Source organism: Mobula hypostoma, chromosome 5 (assembly GCF_963921235.1).
Source record: "Mobula hypostoma chromosome 5, sMobHyp1.1, whole genome shotgun sequence".
Lineage (NCBI taxonomy): Eukaryota > Metazoa > Chordata > Chondrichthyes > Myliobatiformes > Myliobatidae > Mobula > Mobula hypostoma.
Genome location: NC_086101.1, coordinates 111420590 through 111438115, shown reverse-complemented (window position 1 = coordinate 111438115; position 17526 = coordinate 111420590). Strand labels below are relative to the sequence as shown.

Below are 17526 nucleotides of genomic sequence, written 5' to 3'. Positions count from 1 at the left end.
GTGGATGTCGTATATCTGGACTTTCCGAAGGCCTTTGACAAGGTGCCACATATGAGGCTGCTTACCAAGTTAAGAGCCCATGGTATTACGGGAAAGTTGCTAACATGGTTAGAGCATTGGCTGATCGGTAGGAGGCAGCAAGTGGGAATAAAAGGATCCTTGTTTGGTTGGCTGACGGTGACTTGTGGAGTTCCGCAGAGGTCAGTGTTGGTACAACTTCCTTTTATGCTGTACATAAATGATTTAGATGATGGAATAGATGGCTTTGGTGCCAAGTTTGCAGATGATATAAAACTTATTGGAGGGGCAGGTAGTGTTGAGGAAACAGGTAGGCTGCAGAAGGGCTTAGACAGATTAGGAGCATGGGCAAGAAAGTGGCAAATGAAATACAATGTTGGAAAATGCATCCTCATGCACTTCGATAGTAGAAATAAATGTGCAGACTATTTTCTAAACGGGGAGAAAATCTGGGAATCTGAGTTGCAAAGGGACTTTGGAGTCCTTATGCAGAACACTCTGAAGGTTAACTTGCAGGTTGAGTCGGTGGTGAGGAAGGCAAATGCCATGTTAGTATTCATTTCAAGAGGTCTAGAGTACAAGAGCAAGGATGTGATGATGAGGCTTTATAAGACAATGGTGAGGCCTCACCTTGAGTATTGTGAACAGTTTTGGGCCACTCATCTTAGAAAAGGTGTGCTGGCATTTGAGAGGGTCCAGAGGAGGTTCACAAGGATAATTCCAGGAATGAAAGGGTTATCATACAAGGAATGTTTGATGGCCCTGGGTCTGTACTTGCTGGAATTCAGAAGGATGACGGGGGAATCTCTTTGAATGCTTTCGAATGTTGAAAGGCCTGACAGAGTAGATGTGGAAAGGATGTTTCCCATGGTGGGAGAGTCTAGGACAAGGGGGCACAGCCTCAGGATAGAGGGGCGCCCTTTCGAAATAGAGATGTGGGGAAATTTCTTTAGCCAAAGGGTAGTGAACTTGTGGAATTTGTTGCCACATGCAGCTGTGGAGGCCAGGTCATTGGGTATATTTAAGGCAGAGACTGATTGGTTCTTGATTGGACATGACGTCAAAGATTACGGGGAGAAGGCTGGGAACTGGGGTTGAGGAGGAGAATAAAAGGATAAAAGAAAAGGATCAGCCATGATTGAATGGCGGAGCAAACTCGATGGGCCAATGGCCTAATTCAGCTGCTATGTTTTATGATATGGGGAGAAGGCAGGAGATTTGAGAGGGAAATGGATCTCCCATGATCAAATGGCAGACCAGACTGTCTGGGTCAAATTGCCTAATTCTACTTTAGTGTCTTATTGGTCTATAATACAAACATAAATTACATGAATTTCAAATAATATAAACTATTTATAACTTAAATGGAAAAATAAACCCAACTAGTACAGTAAACATTTTAGTGCAAGTTGAAAGAGAAAAAATATAGTCAAAGATAGCGAACCTGCCGGTTCAAGAAGCATGTGGCAGTGGGGATGAAACTCTTGATGAGTCTTGAGATGTGGATCTCCAGACTCGCCCCTTGCGAATTAAAAAAAATAGGAAGTCAGAAGAAAATTTTAAAACACAATTTACAAAGACAGGTGTGTAAAAGGGCTCAATGGATCATTGGACACCCCAGTCACCCTAACCACAAACTGTTCCAGCAGCTACCATCCGGGCAACGGTACCGCAGCATAAAAGCCAGGACCAACAGGCTCCGGGACAGCTTCTTCCACCAGGCCATCGGGCTGATTAACTCATGCTGACACAACTGTATTTTTATGTTATATTGAAAATCCTGTTGTATATACTATTTACTATAAATTGCACAGTTAGACTGAGACGTAACGTAAAGATTTTTACTCATGTACATGAAGGATGCAAGTAAGTCAATTCAATGCAATTCAAATGTCACCAAGATCACATCTCAACAACTAAACACTGAGCTTCAGTCCAAAGTGCTGATAGGTTTGTCTATAGATAATACGTTTTTATCTTAATTTTGATTATTTTAATTAGCAAAATAAATACGATCAATTCCCAAATACATCACGCATTAACGAAAATAACACATATTACTTTCTAAACCCCTCACTCTGCCAAGAGCCGCGTTGACACTGTAAGAATCACGTGATAGTCAAGTGATGCTACATTGGGACTGTTCCACTGTAACACATGTAGGAGGGGAGTAAACGTTGAACGCTGGGGATAAAGTACTCTTATTTGTTTTCAAGTGATGCCCTGTTGACCTATGCAGATTGTATTAATATATAATATATGTTTATACTTGGGTTCAGGGTTGTTTCTAAGGGGGAGGTCTCTATTTTCGATTGCTGGGAACTCTCTTTCTTTGCCTCACCCCTTACTGTCCGTCATGGTGCCCAGGGTTGATCCATTTCGCAATCAGCGGGAGTGAATTTCATTCGGCACCAGGAAGAAGAAGAGGCGGCTGGCAGCGCTGGGAGATGGCGTCTCTCTTGTGCTGTGGACCCAAGCTGGCGGCCTGCGGCATTGTTCTCAGCATCTGGGGAGTCATCATGCTGGTAAGCCACCTTGCCTTCAGGTACCAAGGGCAACCCCGGAACCCACGCCGGTGTCAGGCTGCTCCGTGACCCAGCGGCTCTGTGGAATGAATTAACGTTTCGGGAGGAAGGATTTTTCCGTATACACACTGATTCCTCAAACACCGTTCGGGTTGACCTCTCCCCCCCGTTCACCCCTGTACAGCATTTCTAGTGTTCCCCCCACGGGCAATCCAGGTTTCTTCTCTCTGGAGGCTGATCGGGATTCCCACAGTTATATTGAAGATGGGTCATCTCTGTGTCTTCCAAGCCCCCAGCTCAGTTCAATAATTGACACGAAAACAGGCTGCTTCTTTAACGCATCTGTCCTTGTACGGAGAAAGGAAATGTTGGATTGAGTACTTCCCCTCGCATTTCACAAGCGAGGGATGGAAGAGGAGCTACCCAAACTGAATGGGGAAGTTGCAAGGGATGTGGGAATGGCGTACACACGTAAAATGCTGGAGGAATTCAGCAGGCCACACAGCATATATGAAGAGGAATAGACAGTCCTTTACAGTTTCCACCTATCACCTCTCAGCTTTTCACTTCATACCTCCTCCCCACCCACCTACCTACCTACCTTCCCCCTCAGCTGGCTCATCTGTCACCTGCCGGCTTATACTCTTTTCCCCTCCCCCAACCGTATTTTGGCTTCTTCCCCCTTCCTTTCCAGCCCTGATGAAGGGTCTCTGCTGGAAACTTCGACTGTTTATTCCCCTCCATAGATGCTGCCTAACCTGCTGAGTTCCCCTAGCATTTTGTGTGCATTCCTGTGGGTTTCCAGCATCTGCAGACTCTCTTGTGTGCATGGGACCAGCTAACCTGAGAATCTTGGTTGGCATGAACCAGTTAGAGCGAAGGGCTTATTTCTCTGAAGTTGGTTTCTAAATATTTTCATTTGTCTTGTTCCACAGTACTGTGCAAGAGTCTTGCACACATATTTATGGCTAGGTTGCCCAAGACTTTTGCACAGTCCTGTGTTTGTCAACTCGGAGTGGAGAGCGAGTTTGTAAATCTGGTGGGAGCAAAGGATGTTGGGAATGATGAGGGTGGAGTGCCGCGGGAGGGGTGTGGGACAGGTGGCAGAGAAGATGCTCCAGAACCGGGGCTGCATGGGTCCAGACACACACAGCCCTGAGACACCAGACAAGATAATTTGGGTCCAAACAATTGGCTTGTAGATCATTGGAAAGTCATCTGGTGCTTCCCACTCTCTCTCCCCAACAATGATTCCCCTCTCCCTGCCCCCTTCCTACTCTTAGTCCACAATAGAGACCCAGATCAGACTCTGGTTTATCATCACCTGGCGTGAAATTTGTTTTTTGTGGCAGCAGTAGAGTGCAATACACAAAATTACTACAGAACTGTGCAAAAGTCTTGGGCATCTTAGCTATATATATATATGTTTTTTAAGACTTTTGCACATATTGTATATTGGTGGCAAGCTGTTGTTATTCTCTGTATTTCACTTTTTCTTTTGGACCTGGGTTACTGTCAAGGCCATTGTGCAATACCCATCCCTAACTGCCCCTATGGGAGTGAGCTGCCTCTTTGAACCGCTGCAGTCCTGGTGAGGGTGCTGTGTGGGAGGGGGGACCCCATGAGGGTGAAGGGGCAGTGATGTGTTTCCACATTGGGTTGCTGTGTCACATTGAGGGGAACCTGAGGGGGTGGTGTTCCCTTATGCCTCCTTCCCCTGTCACAATTAGTTAACGCTCCAAAGGTAAGACCATGGTTCCCAGATGATCGAGTGATGGAGAGTAAAATAGTACCAAAAAGAAGCCAATGAATCAGGTTTATTATTACTCTGTGCATCTGTGTCTAAAACTGCTGTGTCAGGATTTGTGCCCAGCAGGGTCATCGGCATGTCCTGTGGGTAATGCTAGGAGGCAATTTTTATCAAAAATTTCAAACTACCCAAAACCCATTTCCCGAGAGAATAACTTCAAGAGAGCTGCTTTTGTTTAATGCATTTGAAAGTTCACACAGAAGGAGAAAACCTGTTCTAAGTTTTCAGTCTTGATATGTCCTGCAGGAACTCATCCCCCATCCCTCCCAAATCATAAAATGAAAGCATTTTGGTGGGGTGAATTCCCCGTTTTCAATTCCTTAAAGTGTATGGTGTTATTAAGCCTTCCAGACAGGGCCAACTCAGCATTATGTAAGCAAATTTAAGAGTTGAGTACTGCCCCACTTCCTAACTCATTATCTGATAGACATTTAATCAATTTTACGCAACTATTAATTGATGCCCTCACCAGCTCTTTAGGCTTTGAGTCCCTTGGAGGAGATAACCTCTCCAGTAATATTTGTGCCAGATACCGTAAATCTTGATCTTTCAGCCCATCTAGTCTAGCGGTCCCCAACCACCGGGCCACGGACTGGTACCGGGCTGCAAAGCATGCGCTACCGGGCCGTGAGGAAACGATATGATTTGGCGATAGGAGTCAGCTGCACCTTTCCTTATTCTTTGTCATACCCACTGTTGAGCCATTACGCATGCGAGGTCATTACCCGCGCGTCATCCATGTCAGGCGGGAAGAAGATCAACTTCTTGAGCTTGCAGATGACGGCAGGCTGAGAAGTATGTTTGACATAACATCTCTGCCGGCATTCTGGATCAAAGTCAAGGCTAAATATCCTGAGATAGCCACGAAAGCACTGAAAACGTTGCTTCCATTTCCAACATATTTCTGCAATGAAAGCAACGAAAACCAAATTGCAGAATAGACTGGACATAAGGAACCTCCTTCGTGTATCGCTGTCTCCCGTCACCCTTCGATAGGACTGTCTTGTTGCAGGGAAACAAGCCCAGGGCTCCCACTGATTCAGCGATATTGGTGTGTTGCAATGATTTTATATGTTCATACGGGGAAAATATGTGCTGTGTGTGGGTACTTATATAACCATATAACAATTACAGCACGGAAACAGGCCATCTCGGCCCTTTTAGTCCGTGCCGAAATCTACTCTCACCTAGTCCCACTGACCTGCACTCAGCCCATACCCCTCCATTCCTTTCCTGTCCATATACCTATCCAGTTTTTTTTTAAATAATATGGAACCTGTCTCTACCACTTCTACTGGAAGTTCGTTCAGCACTTACTTCAAGCTCCCCTGTCCTCTCCTGATAATTGACTTATCGCTATATTCATGCGAGGAAAATATGTGCTGTGTGTTTAATATTAAATTCGTTAGATAAACCCTTTTAGAAACAAAATTGAGTGTATTAGTCACTTATCACCTATATTCCGGTCGTGATTAACACCCCCCCCACAGAATCGCCAAAAACGATTTGTAGAAAAAATTGCGACGTACACGTATGCGCAAACCACGCATGCGCGCTAGTGCCCGTGCAAGGCTTCATGGTCATTGTAGTCTCTAGGTGTAAACAACGTATTTGGCTCTACTCTTGTCCGTTGGCAACCCTACCCCCCCCCCCCCCGCCGGGTCGGCCGGTCCGCAAGAATATTGTCAATACGAAACTGGTCCGCAGTGCAAAAAAGATTGGGGACCCCTGATCTAGTCCATACTAACTTCATTTTCCTAGTCCCATCAACCAGTACCTGGACTATAGCCATCCATACTCCCCTCACCCCCCCAACACCTCCCATTTATGTACTTATCCAACTTTCTCTGAAATGTTGAAATCGAAGTGATAATCTTTGTTTTGCTGCAGAAGTACAGTATAATACACAAAAGCTACAAGTCACAATACAAAACATTGTGGAATGCATAAAAAATTCCTATAAATTACAATTGGAATATATAATAGTGGGGTTGAGTTCATGGGGTTGTGGACTGTTTGGTAATCTGATGGCAGAGGGGAAGAAGCTGTTCCTAAAAATACTGAATGTACGTCTTCAGGCTCCTGTATGCCAAAGGCCCGGGTCTAAGAGAAGAGAGTCACACAGTTCCTAAACAGGCCCTCTGGCCCAACTGGTCCATGTTGATGCTTTTTCTATCATCTATGTCCCTATCTAAGAGTCTCTTAAATGTCCCTAATGTATCGGCCTCAACCACCACCCATGGCAGGGTATTCCATGCACCCACCACTCTGTTTTTAAAAAAAAACTCAGAACTAACCCCACTTTCCTGAAGTTGGTCCAGATCCCTCTAAACCAGGGGTTCCCAACTTTTTTATTCCATGGGCCAATAGCATTAAGCAGGGTTGGGATCCCCTGCTCTAAATCTTTCCTATCAGTGAACCTGACCAAGTGCCTTTTAAATGTTGATGCACCTTCTTCCCCCCCCCCCGCCCCCCAATAACCACCACTGACAGCTCGGACTGCCCTCTGGTCGATAATTAAATCTCTCCCCTCTCACCTTGAACCCTATTCCTTCTAGTCCTTGATTTCCCCAACCCCAGGAAACAGACTGTGCGCATTAACCCTCTCTATGACTCTCATTTGATATGGAATAAAGCCCAGGAGATCAGGATGAGACTGCTCCGTGCCAGAGTTCTGTGTTTACGCTCCAGCTGTTTGGGTCTGCCACAAACCATCTCAGTCAAAACCAGTGTGTTCAGGACTGGGCGTCTCTTGGAAATTCCACTTTGTGAAATCTTTTTTTTTTATCCTGGTTATCAGTGGGTGCAGCGACTGACTGAATGCATCCTTTATAGAGCAGAGTTCCAAATTAGCTTACATGCCATGAAAAAAATTAACTTTTTGCAGCATAGGACAGGCTCTTTGTCCCAGAGTGTTGTGTCAAACCAGCTAAAAAGGAGATCAACCCCCCCCCCAAAAACTAATCTTCTACCTACACAGTGTCTATATCCCCAACCTTCCTCACATTTATGTGCTTATCTAAACGTCTCTTAGAAGCCCGTACCACCATACCAGGCATCCGCCACTCTCTGAGTAAAAACTTTCCTCATATCCCCTTTGACCCTCTCCCCTCTCACCTTCAATGCATGCCCTCTGGTATAAGATATTTCTACTCTGGGAAACAGATACTCTCTGTCTACTCTGTCTATGCCTCTCACAATCCTGTAAACCTCTATCAGATCTCCCCTCAGCCTCTGCTGCTCCAAAGAATAACCCAACTTTATCCGGCCTCTCATGATAGCACACACCCTCTAAACCAGGCAGCATCCTGGTAAACCTGGTGAACTGAGCTGTACGCAATACTCCAGATTTGGCCAAACCAGAGTTTTATAAAGTTGCAACGTAACCTCTTGACTTTTGAACTAATAAAAGCAACCATTCCGTAAGCATCCTTAACCATTTTATCAACTTGTGTAAGACTCACCGTTCTGTAATACCCAGGATTATCCCAGTTGCCTTTCTTGATAATTTTATGATGTTATGAATTGTACAACCTTGAGATTCATCTGCTTACAGGCAGCAGAAACCTGAAAGAACCCAATTTAAAAACAGACCGATGAGCAGAGAGGGAATAAAACACAAATCATGCTAACAATGGAGCAAGCAACAACATTCAGAACGAAAGTGAGTCTATAAAACCCGAAGCCCAGTGTAGGCCCATGGTCTCAGTCTCAGTTCATCACGTAGTGGGCCAAATCGCAAACACTACACACAGTGTAGGGCACAGCCTCAGTGACGAGGAGACTGAGTAAACATCGTGGTGCAGAACCAGCCCGAAGATCGCCTCCGGCCCTGACACCCTGCCTTTTCAGTTCATTGGGCCCGGCTTTTAAATTGTCCAAACAAAGGGTCCTCCCCTGCACTCGGACCCAGGCCCCGCTGCAATGATACACTCTGGGCCTAGGCCCCAAGTTCTGGCCTGTACTTGACCTCTTCAAATCGGCCCGGTGCTTAGATGGATCAAACCTTGCTCCCGGTGTAGGTGGATGGGTTCATCACAGTTAAACACAGGAATTTAAATTCTTCATCGAGCTTCACTGGATCTGAGTTGTTGTCTCTGCAGATTCATAGAAGATGCAACTCAAAAATAGGCCCTTCAGCCCATTGGGTCTGTGTTGGCCATCAGCTACCCATTTGTAATAATTCCACATTAGTTGTATTTTATTCTTCCTACATTCCCATCAATACCCCAAGATTCCTCCCCCCTCACCCATGCATTAGGGGGCAATTTACAGTGGCCAATTAGCCCCCCTCCCCCGCGCCATTGTGGGAACCGGAGCACCCGGGAGAAACTCGTGGTCCCAGAGAGAGCATGCAAACTCCGTGGCACAGAATCTCACTGGGGAATGGTCCCCCACGCATAATGGAGGTCAGGATCGAACCTGGGTCTTTGGGACCATGGCTGCACTAGCCGTGGGTGTACGTCCCGTCACTTAACCAGAGTGCCGTTGACTCTGATGAAAGTTATCTCTCAGAAATCCCCAAGCCGAGTCGCCTCTGCCCGCCTGGGTTTGGTGAAGAAGGGTTGGTGGGGTAACTTGGTTCTTTGTCCCGTTCCAGGCCTTGCTGGGTGTTTTCTTCAATATCCATTCGGCGGTGCTGATCGAAGACGTTCCCTTCACCGAGGAGGACTTTGTAGAGTAAGTTTACATTCGGCAGTGCAGGGGTTGGGGTGCCACAGGGCAGGGGCGTGTGGGGAGGTGGTGGGGGCAAGGGGGGGTGGACATCATAGCATGCTGTTTTTACAGTGCCAGTAATCGGAGTTCAGTCCTGCTACTGGCTGCCTGTAAGGAGTTTGTACGTTCTCCCCATGACTGCATGGGTTTCCTCCACGGGCTCCAGTTTCCTCCCACAGTCCAAAGATGTACCGGTTAGTAGGTTAAATGGTCACGTGGGTGTAATTGGGCAGTGCGGGCTCATTGGCCTAGAAGGGCCAGTTACTGTGCTGTATCTCCAAATCTCGATCTGTTTAGCCTGTGATCTGGCGGAAGAACACGGTGGAGGGTTGGAGGGATCACGTGGTTGAGTAAAGCCCGCCACCGTTTCTGTTGTTGGCGGGTTCAATTAGGGTGATGATTAAGGTGGCGAGAAAGACTTCACCGAGGCTTTGGAGGAGCTTGTGGGGCTTGAAAGTTGGGGGGGGGTGCGAGGAAGGGGGAGCTGAGCCCAGGGGGGTGGGAAGGAGGACAGAGTTGACGTTGTGGTGGGAGAGGGAGTTGAGGCACTGTGGAGCGTTGGTGGAAAGGAGGCATCCGGGCTGTTGCGGGGCGGGTGCGGCAAGGGGGCAGTCGGGGCGCTGGCTGGAGGGAGGCACTGAGCAGTACTGGGAAAGGAGCCTGCAATAAGGCTGGAGACTGTTTGATGGTTATACAGTGGGAGGGTGAGTAGCCAATCAATAGTGGACCCTTAACCCTTCAACCAATGCCTCCCTCGCTTCTCCCCCAGGAAATCCCCGGCACGCATCTACCGGCTCTACGAACAGGTCAGCTACAACTGCTTCATCGCCGCTGCCATTTACATCGTGCTGGGGGGCTTCTCCTTCTGCCAGATCCGCCTGAACAAACGCAAGGAGTACATGGTTCGCTAAAACCGTCCCGCCTCCTTGACCCCCTTCCCGACTGGGTGACCCACCACGCCTTCCCCTTTAAATGACCTGCTGTTACTGTTTATTTAATCTTGTATTTTTGAAATCTTGCTGCTTTAATATAAATAAATTTGTTTGTGATATTTCACTAGCTGGGGAAGGGGTGGGAGGTTGGAGGAGGGAGTGATAGGGTTAAATGTGATCGACCTTGTCTCGTTTTCTTGTGGAATGGGGAGTTATTGGGAAGGTGGGGGGAGGAGAGTTCTCTCTGCTCTTCTCAAGTGTGGGTAGAGGGGAATTCTCCTTGGGAAGTTTGCGCTGTTGACTGTCAAGGGGGGTTGCTGGCTGTTTTCTACTATTCACCCCCCCCCCCCATCTTGCTCTTGGGTCTAATCCCTCCCAGGAATGGGCCACTTTGATCTGGGATTGCCTGGGGTCGGGGGAAGACGAGGTGAAACAATAAAGTTGTGCCCTTGCCGTTTTCTGACCTTGTTTCCATGGAGATTGTTTAATGGGTTCCTGCTTCCTCCCCCTCCCCCGAGTCCAAATTCCACTCCTTTTGACAATGTAGAAGCTGTGGACCATAAAGAGCATGTTTGTCTTTAACTTTTGAATTTTTAATGAAAATTTAATTTATTTGAATGAATAGAGGGCAACTCACAAAATTGCTGGAGGAACTCAGCAGGTCAGGCAGCATCTTATGGAGAGGGATAAACAGTTTATTCAGGGAAGACTCTTCATCGGGACTGGGAAGGAAGGGGGAAAGAAGCCTTCCCTCCTTTCCTTTTGGCTTCTTCCCCTTCCGTTCCAGTCCTGATGAAATATCTTGATTTGAAACGTCAGCCCTTTATTCCTCTCCATAGATGCTGCCTGGCCTGCTGAGTTCCTCCAGCATTTTGTGTGTGCTACTCTGCAGAATCTCTTGTGGCTTAGAAATAATTGGTGTACAATTTTAAATACCAAGACACCACCCATTTTGTAAAACCTGATTCTTGGGTGCCCTCTAAGTTTTTTTTCCTTCTCGATCTGTTTGATCCTCATTCCATTGTGACTAATTCTTCAGCCATACACACCTCCAGATGCTTAGCTTTAGATCCCTGTTGGTTTATCTGTGTCAATGTCGTGTTTCTGGTTCAGCTTTGAAGTTGATGGTGTGTATGGGGAGATGAGCATCATTTTTGCACCAACGTCAATGATCCATTATTTGGGGGAAAAAAACGACAAAAGAGTTACAATAAAATGATTGTCACTCAGCACAGTGTGGGTTAATTGGTTTATCATTGTTACATGTACTGAGATGCAACGAAAAGCTTGTCTTGCATACTGTTCATTCAGATCATTTACAGTGTATTGAGCTAGAAAAAAAGTAAAACAATAACAAAGCAGAATAAAATCGAAATGCTACATAAAGGTGCACTGCTGGTGAACAATAAAGTGCAAGAACCTAACGAGGTAGATTGGGGTCAAGAATACATCTCATCAGACAAGACATTTTGAGGTTTGATGCTCTTGTAGCCGTTTGCGTGGTTTGTTTGTGCATGGGGGTTGATGTTTTCTTTCTTTCGTGGCTGTCTGGAGAAGATGAATCTCAGAGTTGTATACCACACACATACTTTAATAATAAATGTAACTTGAACCTTGAGGACATCTGTTTAAGAGTCTGATTATGGAAGCTGTCCTTGAGCCTGGTGGTACCTGCTTTTGAGTCTTCAGATGGGAGAGGGGTGAAAGAGGGAATGTCTGGGGTGGGGTGATTACGCTGGCTGCTTTGCTGAAGCAGTGAAAAATGTGATGGGTTGAGCTATGTCCGGAAATCTCTGTAGTTTCTTTCGGTCGTGTGCAGAGCAGGTGCCAGACCATGGTTTCTTCACAGTAGTTCAGGTGTGCCGGGTGATGTTTGAAAATACATACTTATAGTACAACAAATAGGACCCATCTTCTCCGTATCTCTACATTCCAGTTCTGACTGTGAGGTAGTCATACAACACACAAACAGGTCCTTTAGCCCATTTAGTCTGGGCCTAACTTAGTCCCATTGACCCGGATCTGGATCATTGCCCTCAATACCCCTCTCATCCTTGTATATACCCAAACTTCTAATCATTGAAATCGAGCCCATATTCACCACTTCCATTGGTAGCTCGTTCCACGCTCTTACCACTCTGAGTGAAGATGTTCTTCTTCATGTTTAACCTTTCCCCTTTAACCCATGATATCTAGTTCTAGTCTCACCCAATTTCAGTGGAAAACGCCTGCTTGCATTTACCCTATCTATAGCTCTCCTAGTTTTGTATACATCTATCAAATCTCCCCTCTTTCTCCTCTCTAGAGGGCCCACCCTTCCTGGAAGTCCCCCACCGTATCCATTGTGACCCCATGCTCCCCCTCCAAGGACACCCGGGCATGAACATATCCCCGGAAGGCAGTCAGCAGAGCTCTCGACTGTCCGCTGCCAATAGCCATCTTGCTGGCTGGAAGGCAGTCAGCAGAGCTCTCGACTGTCTGCTGCCAATGGCCATCTTGCTGGCTGGAAGGCAGTCAGCAGAGCTCTCGACTGTCCGCTGCCAATGGCCATCTTTCTGGCCAGGCCCAGGAGCAAGCCCACTGGTAGATCATCCGAACGATCCGCCCCCTTCCGTCCTGGGTGCCCATATAGCAAGAGCGCGGGGCTGATGTGTAGCCAAAATCCTGAGGAGCAGCCCCCTTCAGCTATTCAAATAGGGGCTGCAACCTCTCACACTCCATATAAACGTGGTACACTGACTCCTCCCGGTCACAGAATGGACAGGTGGATGGGGTGTCAGTGAACTGACATAAAAACCTGTTGCATGGTACTGCCCTATCCAACACCTTCCACTCCAGGTCCCCAGTGTACAGGGGAAGGGCCCCTACGTAAAGAAATTTCCACTGGGGACGGGCGCTGTCTGATTTCTCTCTGTGACCATCTCTGCATAAACAGTATAGCACAGGAATAGGACCTTCAGCCCATCATATCTCTGCTGACCAGAATAATCTAACTAATCCCATCTGCCTGCACGGGGCCTATATTCCTCCATTTTCTGCCTGTTCATGTGTCGAAGTGCCTCTCACGCATTGCTATCATACAGGATTTGCCTCAACGATCTTGATGGGAATCACATTCCAGGCACCTAACCTCTCTCTGTATCATCGTCACTGCTGTGTGCTGTGTCGTATGACATGGGCGATCATTGTCTTTCCATCCCCACTGTGGTACTTCGGCAAATTTTCCTGCAGAACTGGTTTGCCATTGCCTTCTGGGTAGTCTCTTTACTAGGCAGGTGACCCCAGCCATTATCAATACTCTTCAGAGGTTGTCTCCCTGGTGTCAGTGGTCGCATAACTAGGACTTGTGATGTGCACCGGCCGCTCGTACGACCATCCACCACCTGCTCCCATGGCTTCACGTGACCCTGAATTTTGGGGTGGGGGGGTGGGCGCTAAGCAGGTGCTACACCTTGCCCAAAGGTAACCTGCAGGCTTGCGGAGGGAAGGAGGCTTTACACCTTTGCTAGAGATGTATCTCCATCCGCCACCCATTCTCTCTGTATATAGAAAAAAAAACTTGCCTCATCCATCTCCTTTGAACTTTTCCCTCTTTCACCTTAAACCTTTGCCCTCTAGTATTTGACATTTCCAGTTTTGGGTGGGGAGAGCTTATCTACCCTTTCTCACTTTCAAGGACTCTACAACCCCTGTTCTCAGTTATTTATATTTTATTTGAACAATTTTTATTCTTTTACACATTGGTTGTTTGTCAGTCTTTGTTTTTGTATAGTTTTTTTCTTAAATTCTACTTATTCATTTTCCTGTAGATGCCTGCAAGAAAATGTATCCCAAAGATATGGTAACGTAGTTAGAGCTACAAAATACACGTGGACTAAGATATTAACTGTCCTGTGCTATCACCAGTGGGATCATCAGTTGATTTGCCACCTGTCTTCAGGAGTTTTGGCCCACTTATGATCAAGACTCCCTCGAGGTGGTGGGCCAGCAGTGCTAAAGCACCACCTCCCACTGGTGAGCTTAAAAACTTGGCATCTGCCTCTATCAGAGTTGTTGGTCACTTCCATCCAACAGATAGTCTGCTCTTCAGGTGTCTATGCACACTTTGATAAGTTTATGTCAAAGTTCAAAGTAAATTTATTTGTCAAAGTACATATATGTCACCACATACAACCCTGAGATTAATTTTCTTATGAGCATAATCAATAAATCTATAGAATAATAATTATAACAGCATCAATGAAAGGCTGCCCAACTAGGGCGTTCAAGTAGAATGCAGAAGGCAACACACTGCAAATGCAAAAAGGCGAAACAATGGTGTAAGTAAAGAAGCAGTAAATATTGAGAACATGAGATGAAGAGTAGGAACATTTCAATGAACTTTGAATTTTGACCTTGACCATATCCCTCATAATTTATCTATCAGGTCTCCCTCAGCCTCTGACATTCCAGAGAAAACAAACCAGGTTTGTTCAACTTCTCCTTAGAACTCATACCCTCTAATGTAGACTGCATCCTGTTGAGCCTCTTCTGCACCTTCTCCAAATCCTCCACATCTTTCCTGTAATGAGTGCAACTAGAACTGCACATGATACTCCAAATGTGGCCTAATTGAGGTTTTATACGATGGCAATATAACTTCCCAACTTTTAAAGTCAGCACCTAACTGATGAAGGTAAACAGGTCTTGAGCCTTTTTTCAATTTCAGATTCAGATTGCACTGGACTTCAAGGCAAGTGGTCTCAGGTTTGAATCCGGCAGGCTCCATGCATGCTTTCCATCCATGTTGGGTTGAGCATCAAGCTAGCAACTCAGCCTCGTTTAAAAAAAAAAGACACAATGCTAAAGAAAAGGCAAGATTGCTACCCAATGTGGCACAAGGTGCAGGAAAGAACAACACAAATTTAGATTCAGATTTAATGATCAAAGTGATTTTTGACTGTGGAATGATTGATGGTGCCAGACAGGGTGGTTTGAGTATCTCAGAAACTGCTGTTCTTTTGGATTTTCATGCTCAACTGTATCTAGAGTTTACAGAGAATGGTGCAACAAGCAAAAAAAAATCTATTGTGCAGCAGTTTTGTGGATGAAATTGCCTTGTTAATGAGCGAGGTCAGAGGAGAATGGCCAGATTGGTTCAAGCTGACAGGAAGGTGACAGTAACTCAAATAACCACACATTACAACAGTGGTGTGTGGAAGAGCGTCTCTGAACCCACAACACATCGAACCTTGAAGTGGATGGGCTACAACAGCAGAAAACCATGGACAGACACACAGTGGCTGCCTAATATACAAAACGTACCTAATAAAGTAGCCATTTGGTGTATATCTGTAGAGTCATTACAGCCTTGCACTGATTCTTTATCCTGTGTTTATCCAGTTCTTTACTGTCTTTTTGATAGCATTTTCTCAGTCACAACAGTCCATTTTGCTTTACATAAATAATTCCCCTCTCTCTTCAGTTCCCAATTAACTGTGGAGCTTGCTATAGCCTTTCAAAGTATAGTTGAGAGTCATCGACAGCAAAAGGTTTGAAGCTATGCACAGACCAGACTAGGTAAAGATGGCCTTGAAGGTCGCTTGTGACCCAGGTAAATTTCACAATAATCTGGTGAAGGCATGGTTCTCGAGTATCAACAATATCAACAACATCCTAGGCCTAACACGTTAGCGTGGAAGAAGGCACATCACTGGCACTACTCGATTGAGATTTGGGATGTATCTTCAAATCAAATCAAAATCAAATTACGTTTAATTATCATTCAAACCAGATAGTCAAATGAGACGGTGTTCCTCTGGGGCTGAAGTGCCATTCAAAATAGTAAGAGGGAGAAAAATAAACACACCTCGTTACGCAAGGAAACACACGTATAGTCCAAGACCCTGAGCAAGATGCAAATTGATTACAGCTCATGGCAATCCAGGCTGTCATTCCACCAGTCGAACACTGGAGGGCAGCACTGACGGGAGAGGCCAGCCCTAAATGAGCCCCCAGCGCCATGCTACACTGCCTCAGGTGTCCCCTCACCTGGACTGCAACAGCAGGCAAGCCCGCAGCTTGAGGCCCGGACCTTGCAACTGAGGCCATATTTGGTAAGAATTCTGACTAGTTGCATCGTAGTCTCCAAAGCACAGGATCACAAGAGGCTGCAGAGGGCTATAGACTTGGCTATTTTCCTCACAGGCACAACCCTCCCCGCCATCAAGGATATCCTGAAGAGGTGGTGCGTCCAGAAGCCAGCATCCACTACTAAGGATGTCCACCATCCGGGACGTGCCCTATTTGCATTACCACCATCAGAGGGGAGGTACAGGAACCTGTAGACCCACACACACAACAGATTAAGATTGGCATCTTCCCCCGTGCCATCAGATTTCTGAATAATGGTGTCCACGAACACTACCTTGCACTATTTAGGTTGTGCCCACCTTGGTGAGACCTGTCATAAATTGGGGAACCGCCTCATTGAGCACCTCCGCATCATCGCCACAAGCGGGACTTCCCGGTGGCCAAGCATTTTAATCCCGATTCCTATTCCCCTTCTGACATGTCGATCCATGGCCTCCTCTTCTGCCAAGATGAGGCCACCCTCAGGGTGGAGGAGAACCACCTTATATTCCATCTGGGTAGCCTCCAAACTGGTGGCATGAATATCGATTTCTCCTGGTAAATAGATCCTCCTCCCCCCCTCCTCCATTCCCCACTCTGACTTTTACCTCTTCTCACCTGCGTACTACTACCCCTTGGCTTCTGTCCTCCTCCTTCCCTTTCTTCTATAATCCACTCTTCTCTCCAATCAGATTCCTTCCTCTCCAGCCCTTGACTGTTCCCACTCACCTAACTTCACCTGTCACCTCTAGCTGTCCTTCTTCCCCTCCCACCCACCTTTTTATTCTTCCCTTCCTGAAAAAGGGTCTTGGCCCAAAATGTTGACTGTCTGTTCATTTCCGTGGATGCTGCCTGATCAGCTGTGTTTCTCAGAATCAGAATCGGGTTTAATATCACCGGCATATGTTGTGAAATTTGTTAATTTTGCGGCAGCAGTACAATGCAAAAGCATGATAAGTATAGAAAGAAAAATGAATTACAGTGGTTAAGGCGTTCCTCTAGTGATTCAAAGGTTGCTAGTTCGAGCCTTGGCTGAGGTAGCATGTGGGTCCTTGAGCAAAGCACTTAACCACACATTGCTCTGCGACGACACCAGTGCCAAGCTGTATGGGTCCTAATGCCCTTCCCTTGGACAACATCGGTGGTATGGAGTGGGGAGACTTGCAGTATGGGCAACTGCTGGTCTTCCATACAACCTTGCCCAGGTGTGCGCCCTGGAAACCTTCCAAGGCGCAAATCCATGGTCTCATGAGACTAATGGATGCCTGTATTAATATTATATATTAAGTAGTTGAATTAAGATAAGTAGTGCAAAACCACAAATTTAAAAAATGGTAGTGAGGTAGTGTTCATGGGTTCAGTCCATTCAGAAATCGGATGATAGAGGAGAAGAAGCTTTTCCTGAATTGCCGAG

The 17526-nt window shown here is 46.3% G+C and overlaps 1 protein-coding gene across 1 annotated transcript; it reads left to right on the top strand.

The window, feature by feature from the left end:
- The first annotated feature begins 2406 nt into the window (after positions 1–2406).
- rnaseka (ribonuclease, RNase K a) lies at positions 2407–11619 on the top strand. Its single transcript, XM_063047595.1, has 3 exons — positions 2407–2543; positions 8954–9033; positions 9839–11619. The coding sequence occupies exons 1-3, from the start codon at positions 2466–2468 to the stop codon at positions 9978–9980; spliced, it is 300 nt and encodes a 99-aa protein (XP_062903665.1). The 5' UTR covers positions 2407–2465; the 3' UTR covers positions 9981–11619.
- The last annotated feature ends 5907 nt before the right edge of the window (positions 11620–17526 follow it).

Bases quoted from the DNA above. Each gene is read 5' to 3' on its own strand.
- rnaseka (XM_063047595.1), top strand. From the start codon at position 2,466: ATGGCGTCTCTCTTGTGCTGTGGACCCAAGCTGGCGGCCTGCGGCATT. The intron at 2,544-8,953 runs GTAAGCCACCTT...GTCCCGTTCCAG, and splicing joins TCTGGGGAGTCATCATGCTG to GCCTTGCTGGGTGTTTTCTT. The intron at 9,034-9,838 runs GTAAGTTTACAT...CTTCTCCCCCAG, and splicing joins ACCGAGGAGGACTTTGTAGA to GAAATCCCCGGCACGCATCT.